Here is a 26,911-nt window from a genome sequence, read left to right as displayed (position 1 = left end):
CAGTGCAAGAAGTCCGCCCAGTGCAAGAAGTCCCCTCAGTGACAGCAGTCCCCCCAGTGCAAGAAGTCCGCCCAGTGACAGCAGTCCCCCAGTGCAAGAAGTCCCCTCAGTGACAGCAGTCCCCCCAGTGCAAGAAGTCCCCTCAGTGACAGCAGTCCCCCCAGTGCAAGAAGTCCCCTCAGTGACAGCAGTCCCCCCAGTGCAAGAAGTCCCCTCAGTGACAGCAGTCCCCCCAGTGCAAGAAGTCCGCTCAGTGACAGCAGTCCCCCAGTGCAAGAAGTCCCCTCAGTGACAGCAGTCCCCCCAGTGCAAGAAGTCTGCCCAGTGACAGCAGTCCCCCCAGTGCAAGAAGTCCGCCCAGTGACAGCAGTCCCCCCAGTGCAAGAAGTCCGCCCAGTGACAGCAGTCCCCCCAGTGCAAGAAGTCCCCTCAGTGACAGCAGTCGTCCCAGTGCTCGCAGTCCCCCCAGAGACAGCAGTCCCCCCCCAGTGCCAGAAGTCATCCCAGCTCTCGCAGTCGTCCCAGTGACAGCAGTCGTCCCAGTGCTCACAGTCCCTCCAGTGCCAGCAGCCCCCGCAGCGCTAGCAGCCCCCCCCCAGTGACAGCAGCCCCCCCAGTGGCAGCAGTCCCCCCAGTGACAGCACCCTCAGTGGCAGCAGTCCCCCCAGTGACAGCAGCCCCCCCAGTGGCAGCAGTCCCCCCAGTGACAGCACCCTCAGTGGCAGCAGTCCCCCCAGTGGCAGCAGTCCCCCCAGTGACAGCACCCTCAGTGGCAGCAGTCCCCCCAGTGGCAGCAGTCCCCCCAGTGACAGCACCCTCAGTGACAGCAGCCCCCCCAGTGACAGCAGTCCCCCCAGTGACATAGCCCCCCCAGTAACAGCACCCCCCCCCCAGTGGCAGCAGCCCCCCCAGCGCTAGCAGTCCCCCCAGTAACAGCACCCCCCCCCAGTGGCAGCAGTCCCTCCAGCGCCCTTCAGGAGTGTCTGGGTGAGACAGCCTCCCGCCAGACGGCTCACAGCTGACTGATCGTCTGTACACTCGGCCCGGACGTGGCTCAGAGCGCTCTCACTGGGTCTGAGCCGGCTCAGCGGGGAGCCAGAACCAGAGGAGGAAGGAGGGGGCACAGGAAGGATGAGGGCCAATCATGAGGTCATTCCAACCTCACCGCATTCGAAAATATTCCCAATACTTTGTGTCAAATTGACAGTTAGGAATGGTCGCTGAGTGAGTGCACACTTTAAGGCGAAACCCAAAGATCTTGTTCATTTTAATTTGAATGAAATCAATCCCCCTTTGGGGGAAGTTAAGAAAATCCAAAATAACTTCATCTTTGAAGACGCCATCAAACCAAAGTATTTAATGTAAAATCTGGTGTTCATTTCATGGCACTTTGGACTGTTTATAGACTTTTCAATCTACTTTTGAGGCCCCATTTAAATGACAACAAAAACAACTGTAGCCGCAAAACTTTCTTCACTTTCAGGAGTTTGTGTTTACTGGACAATGGTGTTCCACTGCATCCGTGAAGATTGTTCATCTCGGCTGCCAAGGTGAAACTTCTCTTTCACTGGAATAATTCCCCTATGCAGAGACTGCCGGAGGCGACGGAGCCTGTTACTGCACATGCGCATCTTCCCCCCGTGCTAAATACTTCCTTCTGCTCATGCACCAGTAAACCAGCATGGCCGACCATTATCTACTGCATGTGTGTGTGCTTTCATTATAAAAACAAATGGCGCCAACTCGTGGCCTGGCATGCCAACTACATCATTTTTAGCATTTCTGATATTTCTTTGTAAACGGACATCATTTTCAAAACGTTGCCATTGTAAACGCGAAACTTGTCTGAAACAAAAACACAGAAAGGACACGTATTAAAAAAAAAGACCTGAATTTTACCAAGATATTATTTATTATTGTACTCACACAGAAAATGATATGTTTCACTGGATTAATGAGAACTTTTTCTTTTTTTTTTTAACAGGTATGTAACAGCAAGTGCTTTGATGCTTCAAAATTATACTAAAAGCTACCAAAGTGCAGTGCTGGAAAGAATGGTGGCCTACAAATTAGAAAAGCTGAAAAATATATTTAAATTTGGTCTTGATTAAATACTTCACATAAATTCAGGTAAAAACATAACCAAGTAAAGATAATTATGAGCCACACTAGACATGTAAAAACAGTTCAATAACACTTGTAAGTCAATTGCGTTGTCCGTTACACTAACAATGGATCAATTCGAAAAAAGGAATTTTCAAAATAATGCTAATTGTGAAGATAATGGATTCAGGTTAAACACAAAGAGAAAAGCATGTAAAATATTCTATCTTTTGATTTCCATGACAAATAAGATACAATTATACAGAAGACAGAAAAAGGATTTCAAATTTTATGTGCAACTCTATTTTTTCCCAGGGACTCCTACTAATGTCTTTGATACTTCAAAGGTGTTTCATGAGGTAAGATAGCAGGTCTTTCTTTATTTGAAAAAGTTGAAAGGAGGGCTAAGAAAGTTTGCTTAATCTTCGGTGTGCTTTCACTCCTCTGCCCTCTAACTGTGTGACTTTGCTGTCCACTGCCTCTGGGCTCCACAGATAAATGTGTCACGGCAGAATACAAAGTGCTGTGGTCAGTGACAGACTGATTGGAGAACTGGTGCACCCTATATCTCCGTCCTACATCTCACTCGTCCCAGCCTACACACCAACACCTTCGAAAATGCCTCTCTGGCCTGTAATTTCTTCCTCCCACTCACTTTTTTCTCAGAACATTTCTTTTACATTTGATTCGAAGTTGTTTTATTCACATGTAACACGGAATATCAATTTCCTTCTCAAGGTTTTTGATCATGTCGCCGACATTAGCGCTTGATGTTTGAGCCACCTCAGCTTGATGAATGAAGCCATCATCAGGACGCCACTGTGTCAGGATTTTCTCTATCTTAATATGCGGGGCAGGAGAGGAGCGCCACAAGCGATAAAATTCATCCCACACATTATCCATGACACGTTGTCATTTTTACTCTGCAATGTAGGTCATCATTGTATTATTTATCAACGATACTTCATACTGACTCGACACTGCGATTTAGATCAATGATGCACCAGGGGAGACAGCGGACATGTGGCTGATGTGTTTTACATGTGGCACCAATCTTGACTTTAAACTAATACTTCCTTCCAAATTCCAAAATCACAATTCTTTCCAATGGAAAAGAAACGTGTCCTTTAAAACCATTAGATTAAAAATCTGACTTGTTTTCAGCAGATCAATTTAATTCATTTGTAAATGGCATCTTTAACATGACTTTTTGGTGAAGCACATATGAAATAAATGTTTTGTTTTTTGTTTTTATTTTAAATACGATAACATCATTAGATTGAATACAATATCAGAGCATCTTAAATCACTATTAAATTCTCCATCAGGCTTTTCTCCTCCAATATACACCCTTTATTTAATGAGAAATTACTACACCACAATTATCAAGTGAAAACCCATCGTTGTTGATTTTTCACTTCAGAAAACTTCACGTGGTAACATTTTGAAAATGATGCCCAAGTACGCTATAAACATGAAAAATGGGAGAAGACTGGATGCAACTCCAGTGTAAACTAACCCAATCACAATGGTGTAATAAGCTGCAGTTGTCAATAACAATTAAGTGAAACATGTCCACCAATTGCAGCGTTCATTAAGGGAATAGTTTCATTTGTGAGATATTTTAGGATGGTTGCTTACTTCAAATTACACTAATGCTAAGTGGCCAACATAAATAGGAGCTGATAACATCATAATCATGACTGTCAACCCCCCAGACCAATCACTGGAAAGCCTTCTAAAAGTGTCACTTTTATATCATGGTGTGATTTTGTACAAGCCAACAAAGCACCTTTTCAATTTTTGCATGACTAACTTTAACTTTCAGCAACATTAAGCCCTGGAACCCCAAATCTTGGCGCCTACACACTCAACCCAAGTGATCCAGAAAACGAGGTGTGCATAACGCGCAGGAAGAAGGAACCTAGGGTACATGGGCTGGAAGGAAACAAGAGGTACAGGTGACTGAGCAGTGATAAAACTTTGTGATGTCTTTATAAATTACAAACATAAGTCACAAAGGGTACTTTTTCCTTTTGACGTCGCCTGTCATCGTGCTATGAAGCATGTCGCTCCAGCTTCAGGCCTCTCAAATCATGAGAAGCTACACTTTTAGGTCTGATGAGACAAAGATCGACCTGTTTGGCATCATGTTTGGAGGAAAGCAGGCATCGCTCCACCACACCATCCCTGCAGTGAAGCATGCTGGTGGCACCAGCACACTGTAGGGTGCTTGTATACGTTTTTCAGGGCCTGGAAGACTAGTGAAGATAGAGGTGAAGAAGAATGGAGCAATGTGCAGAGACATCCTGTACCCCGGAGCTGACTGGTGTGACGGTTCATCTATCAGCAGGACAACGACCAGAAGCACACAGCTGGGATATCAAAGGAGTGGCTTCAGGACAACGCTGAACAGCCGCTATAATATTAGCCGCTATAAATATATCAAACCAAACACTTAAAGCAACAAAGATACCAAGCAAGAATAAAAACCATTTGTTTGACCTCGAATGACTTTGGAGAAATATTTAAAGCGATGCAATATTTAAAATTTCTTATACTCGATCATCAATTTTGAATCTTATTTTGGGCACATTTTCTGCAATCTGCCAAAAGCACAGTGAACTCACTTCAACTACGTGTTTAAAAAATCATTATAAAACTGCAAAAATAAAATAAAATGAGGCAATTTGATCAATCAATGTCAGCTTTTCAGTCCTTGGCAGCTTTTTTTTCTTTTCTTTTGAGTTTGGGTAGTTGCCAGTGTGACTGCTGATTAGATGAAAGAATAGATGTGACAAAAAAAAGTGTCTGTAATATGACAGGTGACGAGGACGGATGGAGACTAACGGGAGGAAGCTGCACTGTGGCTGTCGAAGGAAAGTAGGGAGGACGGAGTGGCTTCTTCACCGAGAGATGATTAATCACAATGGAAGAAATCCGTCAGGCTGCAGTCTGAGAATGAAACAAAGAAAGCTGCAGTACGGTGGAATCGTTCCACTGCTGCTGGCCCGCCTGCTCTGACGGACCAAATTCTGCCATCGCACAAAGGCCAAGTCAATTCTATCTGGAAAATGGCAGTGCAGCGACCGTCACGGTAATATGACAGCCTGCTGCGGATCCACAATGTGCTCTGGTGGCCAATCAGACAGTCGCTGTCTGAGTGAGTCTGAGATCTGCCTGATAGACACTTACTAATCACACAGCTCGTCTTTATTTAAATACATGAGGGAGACAGACCGAGAGAGAGATGGGGACTGAAATGACGACGCCACACAGGATGAGGAGGGGGGAAATGTGATGTCTGTGATTGGAGAGCAGGCCTCATCACCACAGGGTGTAATCAGTGACCCATGATGCAATGCTCCTCTCCACGTCTGAACTTGGAAAAAACAAACACTTTTTGGGCTCGGTTCTGTTTCAAAGCTCCCGGGGGGTAAAGGTAGAGGAAGTTCCAGTACTCACACGTTCACAGCCTCCTTTGATTGACTTAAATACAAAGGATGGTAAAGAGTGGAAACAAAGAGGCAGCGTACTTCCTCAAGAGGCTGTCACAAAGGGAAAAAAAGAAGTAAATGGCTTTCTAAACATGAAACAACACATGAAACAAACCAACATCTGTGGGGGGTTGTTGAGGGAAGGTCCCTGTTTTTCTAAAGCTGAGGAGGCGCCGTCGCTCGTCTCCTGATCAGGGGAGGGAGCCGGAAACTCAAATGCTGCCTTTGATTGCTCCTGCGATGGCCTTGAACTAAAAGAAATCTGACGGTTTTCTCCAACTTCTACATCTAGACACTGTTTTTCTCGCCTTTATTTTAAGTCTTTATGCTTGAAATGGGCGGGGGAAGCATGAGGCGCCACATGTGACTAAACAAAGCCCTTGGACTTGGTCCTCACTGCTACAAAGGAAAGAGTGACACCTACTGGTGATTTTAGAAAATATGAGCTGACTTTCCTCATGCATTTAAAATGTTGTGTAAGATCCATGCTTGATTCTGTTGGGATGTGTTGTTTTGTTATTTTTATTTGTTGACCACCTCTTTGGATTTGTGACCTGAATGTCACAGCTTTGCAGGCATTCTCCAATCATGAAATAGAAGAACCCTAATTTGACAAATCGTCTTCTACGAGCAATTCAAAGCCACCAACTAATTTAAAATCCACAGGGAGAACATGCAAGGCCACACAGAGAGGCTCTGAGGACTTTCAACAATCAACCTTTGCCAAGCAGAAATAAATTATTGAAAAGAAGAATCTATTGTCTTTGACCCTGATGAGGGAAAAGATTGCATTACGTTTTAATCTTTAAAATACACCAAGAACCTCATACTGCGTTTTAGCAGGCAATTCTGAAAATACGATGAAAGAATAACTAAAAGCTAGACTTCAGCAGGACTCAGGACTTAAGTGGCCTGTAGAGCAAATGGCTCTGAAAACACGAGTTTTGTGGTCCCGTTTATACAACGACATTTGATTTTGAATCATACTTTATTAATCCCGCCCTATTAGTAGGATGCGGTGGGCCGCCACAGTTAAGTGCTCCGTCATGCACAGGGACCCACAATGGTGAGCCGTCTGCTCTGGGACTTCAACCTGCAAACTTCCAATCACAAGTCCGCTGCTCCGCCTGCTCAGCCACCACTGGAAAACATTTGTTGCAGTTTGGGTGTCTGTTTAGGGTTTGCACAATAACCGTGCTCAGAGACACTGAAAACACAAAGTTTCAAAAACAGCTCCCAAGGTGGAACTTTTCATAAGAGACTGTCTCTGTGTAAACCAGTGGTTCTCAATTATTTTCTGTCATGCCCCCCCTAGAGGACAACATTTTTTCAGCCCCCCCCCCCCCCCCCCGAATTGTACTACCATTGAGAACCTGATAATATTTATTTATTTATCTGTATAAACCACTGTATGAGTTGCTGCACCAGCATTCTGCATACAATCGCCTGATTATCAAAATAAATTAATAAAATGAGCTGGAGGCCCTTTTTTTATCGTTCAAGCATGAATAAAGACACTAATACTGAAAGTCGTGCCTGCCTCACGCCCCCCCTGACACCCCACCACGCCCCACCATTTGAGAAGCACTGGTGTAAACGGAGGAAATTGCTACTTTTCTGAAATGCCACTACTGCACATGCTCAGTCGAGCCACTCAAAACAATGTTTCCTCCAGAGTGTCATGACTCTCAAATCCATATTCTCCTGGGCTGGGTACTTTTATTTTGACAGTCACCATAATAACAACCCAACCCGAGAATATCCGTGTTCTCCCAGTGTTCATGTTTAGAGCTCCTTGTTCTCTGAACACGTGTGGTTTCATTACAAAAACAAACAGCACCCACTAGTGGCCCAACATGCCAACTGCAATCTCTGTTTCTTTCGTTTTAAAAGCGTTGCCATGTGAACACAAACATTTTCTGAAACAAAAATTTAAAAATTATGCGTTTTGACGTGAAACACTGTAAATGAGGCCTATAACAAAAGGAAGATGGACAGAATAGTCCAAAAATTTGCATCCAAAGTAGGATTGTGCATCATTAATTTAATCCCACTTTTATTTGGGGTTTAAATTTTGTTTGTTTGAATTTGCAGAAGAAGAATGCACATTGTGTGGAAACCTAAATGACTTATTGTTGCACATGTGGCTATCACGACACGCTAAACTTGCAATATATTGTGCCGCCCTATTTCAAAGTGATGTTGCTACCAAATGTTCTATGTCGATCCGGCTGGGCTGAATGCACTCACCCTGGACTAACAGGACTTGAATTCCTCTGGATGAAGCTGTTGCCATGGAGTAGCCGGGGGGCAGTGACCGATGAGAAGTGTGTACATGTACCAAACACGACAAGCACACGGTATACTCGTGTACAACGATATCACTGCAAACCGTGGACACTGCCACGTTTTAATGGGGTTCATAGAATTGCTTCTTTCTGGAAATCTTTGTGTGCAGAGCAGCTTTTGCTTTTATTTACACGTGGGCTGTATCACTGTAATACGAGCTATTCATTCTACTAATAGCTTCCTTACTGCTGCCTCATGAGACCCAGCCAGAAAGACACTGAGAAACTAAATTGATTTATCTGCCCTTTGAAAGGAGAAATTATAGTTTAAAAAATCCCCAACTCCATGGAGTGAAAGCGATGCACTTCATTCTGTGGAAACACAATTTCCCTCTTTGCATTGATATTTTATGATGTACTGGCTCATTGTGGAGCCCAATTGAAATCAGTAGACACATTACCACTCAGAAATATTCAATGAAATTATATTTCTAAAAAGGCACGGTATAATTGAAATGACCTTTCTGAGCTCTTGCACTTTGTAAAAAGAGAAAAAAGTGAGCTCATAAGTAAAACTGCAAATGAAAAAAACTAAATATAATAGGATTTCTTTTGTGGTGAAGGCCTGTCAAAGTGCTGTCTGATAAAGGCAGTGAGGACACGCTGCAGGATTCTCACAGCGCTGCGTTATCTGTGTGACTCCTGTTCTCTGGCAGGCTGCTGCTTCCTGACTGGCCCTTTATGCAGTTTGACCCGGTGTAACTGGATGTAGCACAAGAAGCCCAGAAGTTACAATCACATTCACCTTTGCTGGCTTTCATTCTCAGTTACTTTTTAACCGCCACCGCGAATGAAGATGGGACTGTACTGAGCTTTAATTTAACATGAGGCCGACACTTGTGATTTGAAGTCATGTCACTATTGTGGCTCTTTTAAACTTTAACCCCCCTTTTCTTTTCGCAAAATACTCATATTTTCACTTCAGATCAAAGGCCTGCAAACTTCCTACATTCCAATGATTCAGTGATACTGTAGGATTACCCGTACTGAAATATTAGAATTGTTGCATGGTGGTGTAGTTGGAAGCACTCCTGCCTCACAGTAAGAATACGATCGTTTGATAGTGAAAATATCCATATTCACGAGTTTGCATGATTTCCATGTGTATGCATTGTAAAGGTAGCCTGGATTTCCCCCACAGTTTGAGGTTGATCGGTGCCTATAAATTCTCTGCAGGTGGTTTGGCGCTGGGATGGACTGTTGGTCTGACCAGGACACAGAACCTGTCAAGTTAGACCGGCTCCAGCACACGATGATCATTGGTGGGATAGATCCAGAAGACAGATTGACAAGAAGGCCGTTGCTGGGCTAATCCCCCGCCGGAGGGCTTTATATTTTCTCACAAAGCAGCTCTAAGGCAGCACACTTGGTACACTAGAGGGTGTTCCATGGGTCCTAGTAGATAATTATGTAGAATCTGAAAGGTCTTCTTCATAAGCTATGTCAAAATACGTCTCCAGAGCCCAAAAGGTGTTTTTATGCACTTAGTGACCCTGTAACCTGATATGCAAATTAGGTCCTGGTCACCATGGTGCCCCTTCTCCCCAGGTGGAGTGTCCATGTGTGAAGTTTGGTGACTGTGGGCCCAGGAACTGCTGAGAAATGAGGAGAAATGTTTATATGAAAATACATGAATTGTGCAACCATGACGAGCAAACTTCAGACCCTACCAATCTTCAAGGTCAAGGTCAGGTCACTTGGTGTACTGGAGGTTATCCCTGGAGTGTGTATCGTGTGTGTATACAATTTCAGAGCCCTAGCTCAAAAACCTAGGCCTCCAGAGCCCAAAATGTGTTTTTAAGCACTTCGTGACCCTGTGACCTACTTAATATGCAAATTAGGTCAAGGTCACCATAGTATCCCTTCCCCCTCTGAGATGTATCCACATGTGAAGTTTGGTCACTGTGGGCCCAGGGGTTGCAGAGATATAGGTAGAAACGTTCGAACGGACGGCCGTACGGACGGAGACTGTTTCAAGATCCCCCTTCGGGGCCTATCAGCCACGGCGGGGGATAAAAAATCATTGCGAGGCTAAAATATGCTAAAACTATTGTGATAATAAGTAGGGTTGCACCAATACTACTGTTTAAAAGTACAAGTACTAACATTTAGCTACTTGTCAATAAGAGTACATATTAAGTCAAATTTATACTCCATATGCAAACGATAGTGTCACTACAAATGTTGACTTGTACATAAAATGGAGAGCAGAAAGTAATAAGCCAAAACATTATTACCACCAGGCTAATATTGTGTAGATCCTCTATTCTGACTCCTGCCATTGAGGGAGTACTGCTTCCATGAAACAGAGTACGGGCTTCCACAGCCATGAGCTCCTTGGTCAGTTTCAGATTAACATCCACATGAATGGACGACCTAAGATTTCCTCACAGAACATTTTCATAAACCTCCCTTTGCCTACACTGGCTTGTTTACTTCACATAGCGCACCTCGCTGCCACGTGCTCCTCGGGGTCAACACGCCAACACCAGACCACCTTCCATCACACAGTTCTTCTCCTCGTGTGACGATTGTGGTGCTTTCAGAGAGGACTGGCGTCCGTTTACACAACACACCGCATTCTGAAGTTTCCATCTATTACCTACTGAAGAGGTTCTTCTTCTAACACATCAACACTAAGACAGAAATGTTGACTTTCTAAAAGAATCATCCCACAAAGACTTTGACTGATTGGAAGCTGGCTGCGGCGCAGCCCTGCAGTCGCCCCCCTGCTTCTCTTCCAGGACCTTTCATCAGACCATCTGTTGGCGTAATGTTTACAGGGGATTCTCACCATCGTCTGAGAGGCTTGTCTGCCAGTGGGATGCTTCGCAGAGCTGCTCCGAGCAGCATGAAGAATACGGAGAGGAGGAGGGACGCCCGTAAACCTGGAAGACACAAGACATGATCATAAAGACGACGGGGGAAACAACATGGGAAAGACAGCAGATGGGAAACGGCACCAACAGGGAGAAGGTCGTCATCAAGCTCACAGTACGAACACAAGTTTCTTTATCATTAGGCGTGTATCGAAATCACAAGCATGAAACGTTGTGATATTGAATGTATTTTCCTGGTTCGAGTCGGAGCGTAAAACATGCATTTGAGGGTAAATTGTGAATTAGAGCTGTATAATAAAAGTTAAATATTTTATATGTAATAATGCAATAAATACAAACATTGAAGTCGAAGATGTTAATCTCTGAGCCCTCTGATTGTTATTTATAATAGTGCTCTTTCTCTTGGCCCTAATTTACACCACTTGTGACTGGGCCCCATTTATTCTCTTGCAGTTTGCCGACTTCTCGCTCATTTATCCTCAAGTTTGTGCTTCTTTGTGTACATTAATATCGCCATAACAACCATAATGTACCGTGCAGCGCTAACTCTGAGGCCCAGTTCACACGACAGGGTTTCAAGAGGAAAAAGCATAATTTTTATGTTTTTGTTTCAGAAAATGCTTGTGTTTCCACGGCAACGCTTTGAAAATTATTTCCATTTGCAGAGAAAACAGCAAAAAAGCTGAAAACGATACAGTTATGGTTATTATTGTGCAGCTCTAATCAGAATCCGATTTTCACAAACAAGTGAAATTTGTGATACGAGACGAGGTTAGTTATTCCGTCCAAAAAGACAACAGGAATCCCAGCATTCGTTCCTGTGTGACAGCAATCGTCTGAACAAAGTGGGGTTTTTTTGTTGGGTTTTTTTTTTTATCAACTCGTCACGACTCTCGGTTTCAACCGCATGACGCTGATTCAAGGAAACTCTCCTCACTTCCCCGTTCCACTCTTTCTATGCGTGTTATCATTTCCTGAGGCTTTGACCAGCAGGCGATAAGCCGAAGAGAGTGGATCCGCAAAATAAAGCCAGTCTGTTACGGACGGGTGGTAATTTATCAATACCAGATAGAGAATGTGTGTGTGTGTGTGTGTGTGTGTGTGTGTGTGTGTGTGTGTGTGTGTGTGTGTGTGTGTGTGTGTGTGTGTGTGTGTGTGTGTGTGTGTGTGTGTGTGTGTGTGTGTGTGTGTGTGTGTGTGTGTGTGTGTGTGGGGGGGTCACAACATGCCAATATGCTTGTATTGTGTGAGCTGCGGTATTTAAACGTTGAGTGGATTAGTCATTTGTGTCTGTGCTGCTCCTGAATCACACAAACTGTTCATTCAGGTCTGTTCCTGACAACTCACTCAACTATGCTGATCTGGGCAAAAAACTAACAAATGACAGTGTTGGAAACATTGTTAAGTTAATTTCTGAGATGATGGTATGATCTTTGACTTTTATTACAAAAACACAAAGGTGTTTCAGACCTCCTTTAAACGCAGGGGTGTCAAACTCAGATCCTCGAGGGCCGAAGCCCTGCACGTTTTCTACGTCTCCCTCCACTGAATGTCCTGATGCTTCATCACCAAGTTCAGTGCAAAGCCAGATAACCAGCTGCTCATTGCAATCAGCTGTGTGGAAGCAGGGAGACGTGCAAATCGTGCAGGGCTGCGGCCCTCCAGGACCGGAGTTCTACACGTGTTTTAACGGCAATGTTTCAATCTTTTTTTTGGTAGTAATTGTTTAGTTTTGCAAAAATATAGACATTTTGATCCCCTCTCTCTCTCTGCAAACAATGTTGGTTGTATAAAATCCTTGTTTGAATAAAAATATTGTTAAAATATCAAAAACTCTTTATCCACTCTAAATCCAACTCTCTGTGTATCTGTCAGTTATTCTCTCTCTCTCTCTCTCTCTCTCTCTCTCTCTCTCTCTCTCTCTCTCTCTCTCTCTCTCTCTCTCTCTCTCTCTCTCTCTCTCTCTCTCTCTCTCTCTCTCTCTCTCTCTCCTCTCTCTCTCTCTCTCTCTCTCATCTCTCTCTCTCTCTCTCTCTCTCTCTCTCTCTCTCTCTCTCTCTCTCTCCTCTCTCTCTCTCTCTCTCTCTCTCTCTCTCTCTCTCTCTCTCTCTCTCTCTCTCTCTCTCTCCTCTCTCTCTCTCTCTCTCTCAGCTGCTTTGTATTACATGAACACGTGAATGAAGCATTCAAAGTAGCAGGTAACGTTCTGTCTCACTGCTCCAGGTTTGTTTTAATGGGTCTTAAATATTTGAAAATTAGCGGCCATGGGAAGTTCTCAAAACATTGAGCAGCTGCGCACACACACACACACACACACACACACACACACACACACACACACACACACACACACACACACACACACACACACACACACACACACACACACACACACACCACACACACACACACACACACACACACAGACAGACAGACAGACAGACAGACAGACAGACACACAGACACACACACACAGACAGACAGACAGACACACAGACACACACACACAGACACACACAGACACACACACAAAACGCAGCTTCAAGAACATGTAAACACATGTAGTGATCATGTCACAGTGCACAGCGACGGTGTAATCTCAAACCAGAGTCCACCGAGTTCTCAGAGTGCAAACTAAAGACTTCCTATTTAAAACTTGATAGCTCTGCAACTGTGTTCCCATCAGTGACGTTACTTCTGTATTTCAATGACGAGAACATTAAAACCAACCAGCAACACGAGAGGTTTATGTGTAACGTCCAAATGTCTCCAGTGTCCACACAGACTATCTTTCTCCTCCTCTTGATATTTTGTCAGAACATAATTCACAATCTGTCTTGTTTGTCATTAATATAATTGCTCGCGCTCTCTTGTCCGCTTGCTACTGACGGATGATGTCACGTTTTTCTCGCCAGGTTGTATTGAGGATGTTTTATGAGTACTGTGTCGTGTCAGACCCAATACCAACATCGGTGTCAGTGCATCCCTAAAGAATACTTAAAAGTGCTATGCAAAGAACTATAAAACACTGCTAATGAGTCAAATGTGTGCAGCTATGGTGAAAACTAGGAGTCCTTTAAGTCGTCCCAGTTCAAACTCAAAGTTGAAATGCGATCGTAGCTCTACTACGATCACACACTTACACAGGTGGATCACTTTCACACAAGCACTGTTGATCATTAACACGCTTTACTTGTGGGGGAAGTGAACCTCCCAAAGCGGAGCCGAGCATTTCCCCAGCAGGCAGGCTGGAGCGTGGTCACACAGGAAACTTAAGTGTGTCGTAACCTCTGAAAGCGCCAGGCTTGTAAACAAGGTCACACCTGGGGTCAATGCAGCTCGTCACTGCTCTATGTGTCGAGTCAGACGAGCAGGATATAAAGTTAAGTATTGACTTTAAAAGATCAGAGGGAAAAGTTAAGTTCATTTCAGAGTTCATTTGAATTTCTGCAGCCTCGTCAGTAAGAAGCTTCCGCCACACTGAAAAAGTGGATATATGATGTTGTGACCAATGATTTAATGATGCAGACAAACCCACAGACCTCCGAATGGCTGCTGAATCAGGATCACGGGGAGAGTTACGCAACGACTCCGCAAGATATAACTTGTGTTTGATTCATCGGGAGCTGGCTGTCATTACGATGCCGTGGCATTGTTGTGGTGAGTCATGTGACGGTTTGGCCTGAGCGTCTGTCAGGTGATGGAGAGGAACTGGTGAGGTGAAACACACACTCAGAAAGGCCACTCAGTAGCACTTCAAAATACAAACTATGCTCTTAAGTCCCACCTCTCTTGGAACAGAGAAGATTTAAAAACCTTTCCAGTCTTGGTTGATCTCGCGTCAGGATTTTTTTTTTTAAACCATCGTAGAGATTCCAGTTACTTGCCCCACACACACATCGTCCCCACTAAGTGGTTTCTGTCCTTTATGACCAGAAATAAAATACTTTCAGAGTTGACAATTATGATAATAACATCATTATTATTGGTTAATTATCAGTAAAACGTGTTGAATAAAATCTTATTTCTTCTTGTTATAATGGTGACTGTCAAAATAACACCACCAAGTTGGACTGTTATTACGATGACTGTCAAAATAAAACTACTAAATTCGATTGTTATTACGGTGACTTTCAAAATAAAACCACCAAGTTGGATTGTTATTATGGTGACTGTCAAAATAAAACCACCAAGTTGGATTGTTATTATGGTGACTGTCAAAATAAAACCACCAAGTTGGATTGTCATTATGGTGACTGTCAAAATAAAACTACCAAGTCCAGTAGAACATGGACCGGGAGTCATGACACTCTGGAGGAAACTTTGTTCTGATTGGCTCTACTGAGCATGTGCAGAAGAACTCGTTACTATGGCTGTGGTGAGCATGCACAAATGCGTTTCCTAGTTTTCACATAGATGGAGTTCAACCTTGGAAGCGGTTTTCCGTGTCTCCAAATCACAACAAAAGTTTTCCATTTTCACTTGAATAGTTTAAACGGCCTGAAAAGACAAAATTCCTCCTCCTCCTCTCATATACACTTGGAGCCAGACGTCATCCACTCGTGTAGTGTCAGTTCCTCCATGTTGATTCATTTCAATAAAGTGTGCGGCCCACTCGGTACCCATATCAGGTGTAGAATGTCAGGTTTGTTGCTGACAACCAAAGAGGTACTAGCATACTTTAAGTTTAATTTAGATCAGGGGTTTTAAACACATTTTAGTTCGGAGGCCACATGCAGTCCAACTTCACCTTGAGCGGGTCGGTCCATAATAGTGTTATGCTACTATTTAAAATAGTGGCATAACACCCTTTAAAGGGTGTATACTTCAAAGTTGTTCTTTGTTGTGGTGCAGAACATACGTGATAGAAACCTTCTGGTGCAAAATACAGTGACATGTCCCAGAAACCTCTCCTGTCGTTGTTGCATTCTGGAAGTTTTACAAGTTCACCTTAACAGCGTGGCTTTGAGGCTAATGCTAGTTGACTAGCTTTTATGGCAGCTTCGCTAATATCTTGGCTCAGGTCTCACTGTTGTGTTGTCGCTACACTGAAGACGTGTTAGAACAATATGTTTTCTTTGAAATTTTTACAGTTTGCTTGTTGGGTTGGCCAGATTGGAGCCAGATTGGAGCCAGATTGGAGCCAGAATGGAGCCAGAATGGAGCCAGATTGGAGACAGACTGGAGCCACATGGGAGAGAGATTGGAGTCAGATTGGAGCCACACTGGAGACAGATTGGAGCCACATTTGAGACAGATTGGAGACAGATTGGAGCCACATTGGAGCCAGATTGGAGCCAGATTGGAGCCACATTGGAGCCACATTGGAGCCAGATTGAAGACAGATTGGAGACAGATTGGAGACAGATTGGAGACAGATTGGAGACAGATTGGAGACAGATTGGAGCCAGATTGGAGACAGATTGGAGACAGACTGGAGCCACATTGAAGACAGATTGGAGCCACATGGGAGAGAGATTGGAGTCAGATTGGAGCCACACTGGAGACAGATTGGAGACAGATTGGAGCCACATTGAAGACAGATTGGAGCCACATTTGAGACAGATTGGAGACAGATTGGAGCCACATTGAAGACAGATTGGAGACACATTGGAGCCACATTGGAGCCAGATGGGAGCCAGATTGGAGCCACATTGAAGACAGATTGGAGCCAGATTGGAGCCACATTGGAGCCACATTGGAGCCAGATTGAAGACAGATTGGAGCCACATTGGAGCCACATTGGAGCCAGAATAGAGACAGATTGGAGCCACACTGGAGCCAGATGGGAGCCACATTGGAGCCACATTGGAGCCAGATTGGAACCACATTGAAGACAGATTGGAGCCAGATTGGAGACAGATTGGAGCCAGATTGAAGACAGATTGGAGCCACATTGGAGCCACATTGGAGCCACATTGGAGCCACATTGGAGCCACATTGGAGCCAGAATAGAGACAGATTGGAGCCACACTGGAGCCAGATGGGAGCCACATTGGAGCCACATTGGAGCCACATTGGAGCCAGAATAGAGACAGATTGGAGCCACACTGGAGCCAGATGGGAGCCACATTGGAGCCAGATTGGAGCCAGATTGGAACCACATTGAAGACAGATTGGAGCCAGATTGGAGACAGATTGGAGCCACATTGGAGCCAGATTGAAGACAGATTGGAGCCACATTGGAGCCACATTGGAGCCACATTGGAGCCAGAATAGAGACAGATTGGAGCCACACTGGAGCCAGATGGGAGCCACATTGGAGCCACATTGGAGCCAGATTGGAACCACATTGAAGACAGATTGGAGCCACATTGGAGCCAGATTGAAGACAGATTGGAGCCACATTGGAGCCACATTGGAGCCAGAATAGAGACAGATTGGAGCCACACTGGAGCCACACTGGAGCCACATTGGAGCCACATTGGAGCCAGATTGGAACCACATTGAAGACAGATTGGAGCCAGATTGGAGACAGATTGGAGCCAGATTGGAGCCAGATTGAAGACAGATTGAAGACAGATTGGAGCCACATTGGAGCCACATTGGAGCCACATTGGAGCCAGAATAGAGACAGATTGGAGCCACACTGGAGCCAGATGGGAGCCACATTGGAGCCACATTGGAGCCAGATTGGAACCACATTGAAGACAGATTGGAGCCAGATTGGAGACAGATTGGAGCCACATTGGAGCCAGATTGAAGACAGATTGGAGCCACATTGGAGCCACATTGGAGCCACATTGGAGCCACATTGGAGCCAGAATAGAGACAGATTGGAGCCACACTGGAGCCAGATGGGAGCCACATTGGAGCCACATTGGAGCAAGATTGGAACCACATTGAAGACAGATTGGAGCCAGATTGGAGACAGATTGGAGCCACATTGGAGCCAGATTGAAGACAGATTGGAGCCACATTGGAGCCACATTGGAGCCACATTGGAGCCACATTGGAGCCAGAATAGAGACAGATTGGAGCCACACTGGAGCCAGATTGGAGCCTCTTGTGACTGATTTAGAGGGAAATGATATATATATAGAATTGATGGTATTGCCTCAGAGCATACGTGTCAAACTCAAGGCCCGGGAGGGCTTATACGTCTGATTGTCTTAAAATAAATACCGTAATGTTCCTAACAGATGCTCAGTGCCTGCGTGCAAGTTTGGGGTCTATTGGGGACATGTGAGCGCAGGTTCAAACATTCTATAAAATACAGCAATTACAAGTGCCTTTGTTGACGCAGAAGTAGTTCTGCACTTCTGTATATGCAGATTAACATGTTCCGCTCACTGACCCCTGGACTGACTGTTGTTTATGCACTTTTGCAGCCACTGCAAAATATCATTTTATCAAGTTATGAGGTTTGTTTCTTTGAGCTCGCCACATCTTTGTAAAACTGCATTGACCATAAACTACACTTCCCACAATTCATGGTGATTGTATTTTTATAACACTAAAGATTTAAATGTGCAGCTTTGCTACAATCTGGCACATTTGCAATTTGTATATGATTGTTCATTAATGTGTGTTGTCCAGATCAAATGAATAAATAAATAAATATTAAGATTACCCGTGAAGATTCCAGTGTATAAGCATCAATGTAATTTTCAACAAGGAGAATTGAGAAATGATCCCAAAATGTCCAGGAAGAGAAAAATTGATGCAGATGAAGGGTTGTTTCATGAAGATGGGAAGGAGTATACATGTTTGTGCTTCAAGGAACATAATGGTTTATCTTTCGTGTTATGAGGTGGGTCGTTTGTCAAAGAAACCAATATAAGACCACATTTTGACACCGAGCAGTGACCTATGTTAAAGTTCGACTTAACAGAGCAACTGGCAATATACAGTATACATTTATATTTTTATATATATATATATATATATATATATATATATTTATGCAAATGCACATGGAATACTTTTAATATGAAGAAGTAATAAAGTCAGAGTTATTTATAATAGAAGAGCAGTTACATTTATTTTACATTATATTCGCTTACATTTACATTTATACTGTCTTACAGGAACCATTACACTGATGTGGCCCGAGGTGGAAATGAGTTTGACAGCTCTGGTTGAGAGGGATCTTGTTAACAGGCCGGTGTTCCCAATATTCTGCCCATCCCACTGATCATGTGAATATAGGAGACCTTCCTGTATGGAAATGTAAAAGCCTGCTCAGTTTAATGGTTTCTTTACTGTGAAACAATATTGACTCTTGAAATACTGTCACATCTATAGTCTTCAACTTTTAAGGAAATTAAAGAACCAGTGTTAAAGTGTCCCTGAAATAATTCTATTAAAATACACCAGTATTTAGCATTATTTTCCCCCTTTCGAATGATATATGACACACCAATGACAATCACACCACTATCTTGCGCTTGAGCGCCGAACGTCTAAATATGCCTTTAAATCTCCCGCCCTGTGAATCTGACCTAGTTTTCCCAACTTGCCGTAGTTTTGCGCTGTGACGTATGAGGGGTTATTTACTTCCGCCCACAACAGCTGATCGTAGCGTCTTGTTTACATGTGCTCTGCATTATCGCGTTATTTAGCAGTTTTTTAGAGTCATGCCTAAGCGTTGTGTTGCGGCTGGGTGTTCCCAAATGCCCAGTCCGTCTGTAAGTGTCCATAAATTCCCAAAAGATCAAACTTTGAGGAGATTATGGACAAAACAAGTGCAGCGCACTCGCTCCAACTGGACACCAACAGAGGCCTCCTATCTCTGCAGTCAACATTTCACAGATGACTGTTACGAAACAGCACCCGCAATCCGAGAGTCACTTGGTTTTGATGTGAAGAGGAAACGTATCCTGAAACCTGGTTCTGTCCCCACCATTTTTAAACGGCTTTTTAACGGATTTTTAAACCCAACCTTCAGTAAGTCTTTTTAAAACCTGCTAAAACTTAAGACAAATAGACCAATAAACTTTGCAAAACACCCACTCTGACACAAGGGTAAATACCCGGTCACACACAATATGTGCACACGGGTAAATACCCGGTCACGCACAATATGTGCACACGGGTAAATACCCGGTCACGCACAATATGTGCACACGGGTAAATACCCGGTCACGCACAATATGTGCACACGGGTAAATACCCGGTCACACACAATATGTACTCACGGCTCAAACATGTATGGTTGAACGCCTTGATTTTCTTCTAATTCTTCCTCCGATGATTCCTCTCCTTCATCTTCGTCCAAAACCAACGATACGTCACTTAAATCTTCGCTAACATCGCTCCTAGGTGCTTCTGTATCGCCAAACCCCTCCATTCTTCAATCAGCTGATGTTGTTTTGGCTGGGACATATAACCCCTCGTACGTCATATCCGGTCTAGCTCAGGCGGCTCACATTTATGGCCCGCAAATATACCGTCGTCTGCTGCATCATGTAAAGTCAATTAAAAGGGTCGGAATTCGGACTTTTATCTGGGAATGTTATATACCTTTCGAAAGCATATTTATTCTTCTTTCTAAAGATGAAATATGATAAACATTTCAGGGACACTTTAAATATGTCCTTACAAGAATGACAAATGGACGTCGAAACAAGAGTAGCAAGGCTTTGAAGACCAAACTGTTTTGATATGAACCTGTCCACGTCCCAAATATCAGAAGACCAATGTGTAATTTCCATGAGTGCGAAAAGTAGAACACAAACAAGCAGTCAAAGTCCTGAAGGCAGAACCAGGACATATTGTTCCAGGACTTGGACGACTCACCCTTCTTATCCATGAGCCACATAAACAAGAACCAGGGCAGGAAGCCCACCGGGCCCCACAGCACCAGAACCGCGATGTCCGACTTGGTGAAGCCGAACGCGAGGCCGGCAGAGTTCTGGATGGGACCCCAGAAGTTCCACACCATCCCCTGCATCAGGGCCAGCAGGGAGAACAGGGTCAGAACCAGCCATCTTCTCCCGTACACTCGGCTGTTTACAGGGGGACTGCCAGCCTCGGCGGAGCTCGGGGCGAGGAGGGGTTCCCTTTCGGCCTCGGTGCTCGCAGCGGCACCCATAGCAGCTGCCCCTTTTCTTGGTTTCACTTGAAAATCCGGGAACGAGAGATCCACTCGAACCGCTTCGCTTCTTCTCGACTACAAAAACAAAACCATCTGAGACTGTCTGCTATTCAACTTCACTGCGCATGCGCCACCGGAAGTGGTTGTAGTTGTGGAAACTGCTGTCCTTGGGAGGCCATTTTAGGTCTTGTGATGCCTTATGTTCGACGGGTTGCCTGCAGTGGCATTTGCGCCAAAATGGAGCAGATTCACAGTGAAGCGTTTCTGGCGTATACGTTAAGAACATGTGACTTTTGTTTACATCCTGCAGAAGCTGGTCCACACGTGTAGCGTAAGGTGAGTTGTTTCTGTCCATCATTTCGCGAATCCAGCTGGCTTTCCTGAGCTGTATGGGTCACAAAGTGGAGCCTACGACAGCGACACGTAATTATTTACTGAAACAAAGACAAGTTAGCGTGAATTCCTGTGTCGGTTTTGGGTTTTCAGACTGGAATCACCGAGATAAATCACAAGTTAAGGGAAGTAGCAACATATCACATTATTGAGCAACAAGAGATGGCATACTTTATACTTCGACTCAGGGAAAGTCCTTTTCTGCATTCAACCCACCCTATTCAGATCATCTGAAGCAGTGTTTTTCAACCTTTTTTGAGCCAAGGCACACTTTTTTCTTTGGAAAAATCTCGAGGCACACCACCACCCGAAAATGTAAAAATGTTCAACTCTGAATTTCGACTCAGAGCAATTCTTTCGCGACGCTCGCCACAGTATTAATACACGATTACTCTGCACACTGCTCTCACAGCTGACAGCGGCTACGAGAGTAAATGGGGTTTTTTTTTAGAAAAAATGTGAAATTGGATCATTTCCCACGGCACACCTGACTATATCTCACGGTGTTCCGCGGCACAGTGGTTGAAAAACATTGCTTTAATGTATTTCATTCACTGTGATTGGTGTCACCAAATATCACGTGTTGAACGGAGGTCGCTGGATTTTTTTAATGTGAATTTGACTGGGGAGAAAAATACATTGTGTAAATGCAGGAAAGATGGTTAATAGAAATGTCTGAGATGTAAAAACTTGACTAAGTTGAGTGTGAGTTGAGGAATGAGATCTCCTGTGTTGGGACATATAATTGTTTGGTGCCACCAATATGGAAAATTAATTTACAGAAGGTTGCGTTGTATCGGTAACCTTTATCTTGGCTTTATCTAGTTTTGGTTAAGTTTAAAGAAGGCAGCGCTTTTTAGCTGCACGTATAGCTTAACTTGTAGTGACTGCATTTACCACAACTACAGAAGCGACATAATTCACCTGAAGCCAGAGATGGCCTTGTTTATAACATGTGATTTACATGCATGGTGGACAGGACCACGAGGTGGGCTGAGGCTGTTCATCAACGACCGCGGCTGACGTGGCACGCGCGTTCATTGGCACCTGGGTCGCTCGTTTTGGCACTCCGTCGGACATTTCTTCTGATCGTGGAACACAGTTCACCTCTGAACTGTGGAACACAGTTGCGGAGAGCTTGGGAGTGAAACTGCAGCGCACCACATCGTATCACCCCCAGGGGAACGGGCTCTGTGAGCGGTTTCACAGGTCAATGAAGGCCTCTCTCAGGGCCAGCCTCAAGGACAGCAACTGGATCGACAGACTCCCATGGGTTCTACTGGGCATCAGGACGGCACCCAAAGAGGATCTGCAGTCGTCGTCCGCGGAGCTGGTTTATGGCCAGCCACTGCGGGTTCCCGGGGATTTTGTTCCTAACACCACAATCCCATGGTCAGCAGTGAGTCAGCGTTCAATGCTGTTGGACAGCGCCAAACGAATTTCACCTGTCCCCACTTCTTACCATGGCGTTCCACACTCACACGTGCCCAATGGCCTCCAGTCAGCTGACTACGTGTTCATCCGGATCGATGGACACAAAAGCCCCCTGCGTCCGCCCTACGAAGGCCCTTTTCGCGTTTTGGAGTCTGGTCACAAGCATTTCGTTGTGGACATGGGTGGTAAACCTGAGCGCGTTTCGGTGGATCGCCTCAAAGCGGCTCACTTGGACCCAGCTGGGCCTGTGGAACTCGCCCAGCCCCCACGACGGGGGCGTCCCCCAAATGGGCCCTTTGCTGTCACAAAAACCTTTCCTCAGGCTCCTTTTCCTGTTTCTCCTCCGCCGTACCTCGGTGGAATACCACAACCTACAGCTGTGGGTACCAGCCCCAAACTACATGTCCAACGCACCCGTTGTGGTCGGTTGATTCGTCCCCCTAACCGCTGACTGTTTTTCTCTGTTGTAGTGAATTCTGGGGGGACGTGTGTAGTGACTGCATTTACCACAACTACAGAAGCGACATAATTCACCTTAAGCCAGAGATGGCCTTGTTTATAACATGTGATTTACATGCAATGTTATTGCTTACTGCTAAACCGACAGGGTGGCATTTAAAGCAGTTTAGGTTCCTGTTCATTATTGTATGTATGTCATTGGAAGTTGCGGTCCCTTTAAGGACCTGAAGCCTTGCGGGTTATGTTGTTTATGGCAGTCGCCATATTTGTTTTAGCACTTTACTGTTCTAGAGTAAAATAAACGATGCACACACTTGTGTGATCAAGGTTAGAAATTGTCGCCTCTCCGGTTCTTTTACAATTTCTACAAACTCATGTTTATTGAAGCCGTGTTGACTCAGTTTAACTACAGAGCTTCGAAACATTCAGAGCCACGTGCGAGAATCAAACAGACGTGCTATGTTGCGCTAGCAATGGAAGGTTTCATTAAAAACCTGTCTTCTTCTGGACTAGTTTGAGTAAAAATTGGGTTTTACACCTTCGTCATTACGCAAGAAGGTGAAAGCAGGTTAAAGCGTTAAATAAAAAACTGAATTTCTCTATTGGGGGCAAAAAAACTGTGTGGCCCGAACGGGGATCGAACCCACGACCTTGGCGTTATTAGCACAACGCCCTAACCAACTGATCTAATCGTTTGTTTTTCACATGTGGAAAAAAAAAAGAGTTTTTCTTTTCTCTTGTCTTTGGTCTCGGACAGGCATTGGTGGGTTGTTTATATTACCAGCTGTAGTTAATTATTTTGTCTAGTTTGGTTTGGTTTGTTGGATGTTGGTGTGCAACCATGAGTGAGAAATGTGTTGTGTGGAGTCTCATCCTGTTATGAAGTCCCGGTTGCATGTGTTCATGTCAAAATAAAAGCCTCTGGTGTTAAGCTGGCAGACTAGAATTTCCACTCAGAGCAATTCTTCCGTGGCGCTCGCCACAGTGTTTATACACGATTACTCTGCACACTGCTCTACCAGCTGACTGTGAGAGTAAATGTTTTTATTAGAAAAAATGTGAAATTGGATAATTATATCTCGCGGAACACCAGTGTGCACAGTGGTTGAAAAACACTGATCTAAAGCACATTATTGTCGACAGTGGTAGTATGTCAGCAGGGGGAATCGAACCGGCAAACTTCAGATCACAACTTCCGCTGTGCGCCCTGTGCTGATTTGGTTAGGGTAAATGGTCTTACTTTTACTTTGATCCTTTTTTTTACTAGAGACTAATGCAACAATTGGAGGTCAAAAATTGTAAGTAAAATATAGATTTTTTTGTTTTTTTTTTCAAAGCACAACCCTGAGACCCCAGCTGAGATATCGGTTATGCTGCCTTAAAAGTGGCAGACGAGCGTCAAGGCCAGTGTGTCATGTAAAAACATGCATAAAGCAACGCTCTCGGAGAATCCTTTTGAGACATTTTACTGTATTTTACAACAGAAGGTTTCATTAAAGTTGGCTTTATGTTAAAATTGTGGACATTTTCTTTAGTAATTGTTTGGCTTTGTGAAAATATGGACATTTTCATTATGTAAACTCACGCCGTAACAAAGAAAAATGTTCAATTTATAGGTTATTATGGCACTCGTTTATCTTTCTGTCTGTTTGACACCATAACACATTACAAGACTTTGGCAAGAAATGTTCAGAATGAACTAACAGTATTGGCAAGTTATTATTATTATTAGAATGAAAATAAGTTTGGAATTTTCAGTGTGATTAAAATGTTTCAGCTAAAGTCCTGCTTTGCTGTAACCCTTCTCTGGGGTGAAATTCCTCAGATTTGAAACATAATCCATCATCCAGGCATTTTTGCTATTGTTTATGTGGCTTTTTCATCTGTTTCCGCAAAGTGAAATATGTTCACACACATTTTGTCAATGTCTGTCTACCTAAGATGCAAAACAGTTTGTCACAAGACTGTACAGCAGATGCTGGATAGAAAGTCTCACCTCACAGCAAGAATATTGAGTACTCAGTCAATTGGGGTTTTTACTATGTGTGGAGGTTGCATGGTCGCCCTGTGTGTGCATGAGTTTGCTCCACTTTCCTTGAAAAAAATAAAAAATCATGCATTGGAGGATGATTAGTCTCTGTAAGTTGCCACTCGGTCAATGTGTGAGTGTCAGGCAATGTAAACAAAGTGATTGATGGATAAAGTCATTTGATTGAACAGGAAACACTCATGCATGTAAAATGGTTCTTTGGCTGAGAAGATCCAATAGTTCCTACTGGAAGACATCAAATCTGTAAGGAGTAATCTCCTTTATTGTGATAATGATATTTTCTGTCTTAATTCAAGTGTCCAAACCAGCAATCATTGCACTCAAGATGTTGAGTTATAGGTGTGAAGCGATGCACTTCACATACGACTCACAAGATCTGGACTGAGCTGAATTCCTTCAAGAGACTGAAAACGCTCCACCACCATCGAAAACCTCCCACATTAATCCACTCTCATCGAAAACCTCCCACATTAATCCACTCAATAGTTTGTAAAACTTGATGAATCACTGCGAAGGAAGACGGAAGCTTTTGTGCCGGGACACAATGACTCCGAACATTATGAACTGTCCTTGATAAAAGGTTTTTTCTTTTCTTTTTTTTACGTGTTACTCATTTGTATCTGTCACCTATCAGCTGCGGTGTTAAATATGCAGCGTCAATTCTTTTCAGCTTTTACCATTATTCATTGTTTTCACACCAACTCTTGTTAGATGTAAAATGTATGTAAAATTGCATTTAAAGGGTTCTGACAAAAAAAACAACCTGCTATCATAATAGTGATGCTGTTCCTGAATTAAAAGGATGTTGTAGAATTTGTTCTTACTCATCGACTCAATTAAGAATCCTGAGCATTTCTTTAAAAGACATTGTTGATACAGTATGTCAACGTACACAAAGTTGATGATGCATATTGTAATATTTTGGTATCTGTAGTATGAAGAGCTTCTCCTTCTCTATGGCGACTGCTGCAGCAGCTCGATGCTTTTGAAGTCACTCTAAAACTCAACCTTCAGAAATAAGCATCGACTTCGGGAACCTCATTCTGTCAAACGGATAAATATTTGCCTTGAGCGGTGATCGATCGCCTACCGGACGCCGTGAGGGCTTTTACTGAAGGTAGTTCCAAATGTGCTGGGAAATAAGGACAGTTTCCTTTTCTCTCCCGATTCTCTTCAGCTTTCTGAGTCACAGCCCTTCAGTTGACACCACTCTGTTTTTAAGGTTGTTTGTGAGTGTGGGGGGAGAAGTAAAAATGATTACATGAGCATATCCATCTAAGCAATTTGTCCAAGGTAGAGTCGCATTGGGGGCTTATTGATGTGGAATTTTCCAAGTTTCCATAGTATTTCTATTGTGTAACTCTTATATTGGAGCTCTAGAAACAAGAAGTATATCTGCTCTTTATTGACAGGGTGGCTCTCCCTTTTGGCCCAAATATCAGAGTCCTCGCCAGTAATTCATATCTTAAAGGATGATTTGCTGACCCAACAACTGCAGATAATGTTCAACATGTACATAAAGTATGATTCTTTTTTAGGAGTATATCCATCCACATCATCCAGTCACACACACCCACGTTCAAACCTGTGGACTGTAGCCTTATATGCATGATTCTGGACTGAGGGAGATGACCCATGCACAGGAAAAAACATGCAAACTCCACTCAAGGAAAAGGTCCGATCAGGGTGGGCGTTCCTGGTCCTGGAAGGCCGTAGCCTTCGACCTACAAAAGTCTTGCTATGAGGTG

At 43.9% G+C, this 26,911-nt stretch overlaps 2 protein-coding genes across 2 annotated transcripts in view; one reads left to right on the top strand and one right to left on the bottom strand.

Annotated features, from left to right (window-relative positions):
• slc49a4 (solute carrier family 49 member 4) overlaps window positions 1–20,909 on the bottom strand; it is a 75,294-nt gene extending 54,385 nt beyond the window's left edge. Inside the window, exons 1-2 of the mRNA XM_080498683.1 lie at window positions 20,530–20,909; window positions 10,743–10,836 (exon numbers count right to left, since the gene is read on the bottom strand). Coding sequence (XP_080354809.1) covers window positions 10,743–10,836; window positions 20,530–20,824 — 389 coding nt within the window. The 5' untranslated portion in view covers window positions 20,825–20,909. The remainder of the gene's footprint in view (window positions 1–10,742; window positions 10,837–20,529) is intronic.
• Window positions 20,910–21,066: 157 nt separating this feature from the next.
• The window catches only part of hspbap1 (hspb associated protein 1), a 29,606-nt gene continuing 23,761 nt past the window's right edge, over window positions 21,067–26,911 (top strand). The window contains exon 1 of the mRNA XM_080498486.1: window positions 21,067–21,163. The gene's annotated coding sequence lies outside the window, so the exon portion shown is untranslated. The remainder of the gene's footprint in view (window positions 21,164–26,911) is intronic.

This window comes from Blennius ocellaris (assembly GCF_963422515.1).
Source record: "Blennius ocellaris genome assembly, chromosome: 6".
NCBI lineage: Eukaryota > Metazoa > Chordata > Actinopteri > Blenniiformes > Blenniidae > Blennius > Blennius ocellaris.
The sequence above is the reverse complement of the archived record's forward strand: the minus strand, read 5'-3'. Positions and strand labels throughout refer to the sequence as shown.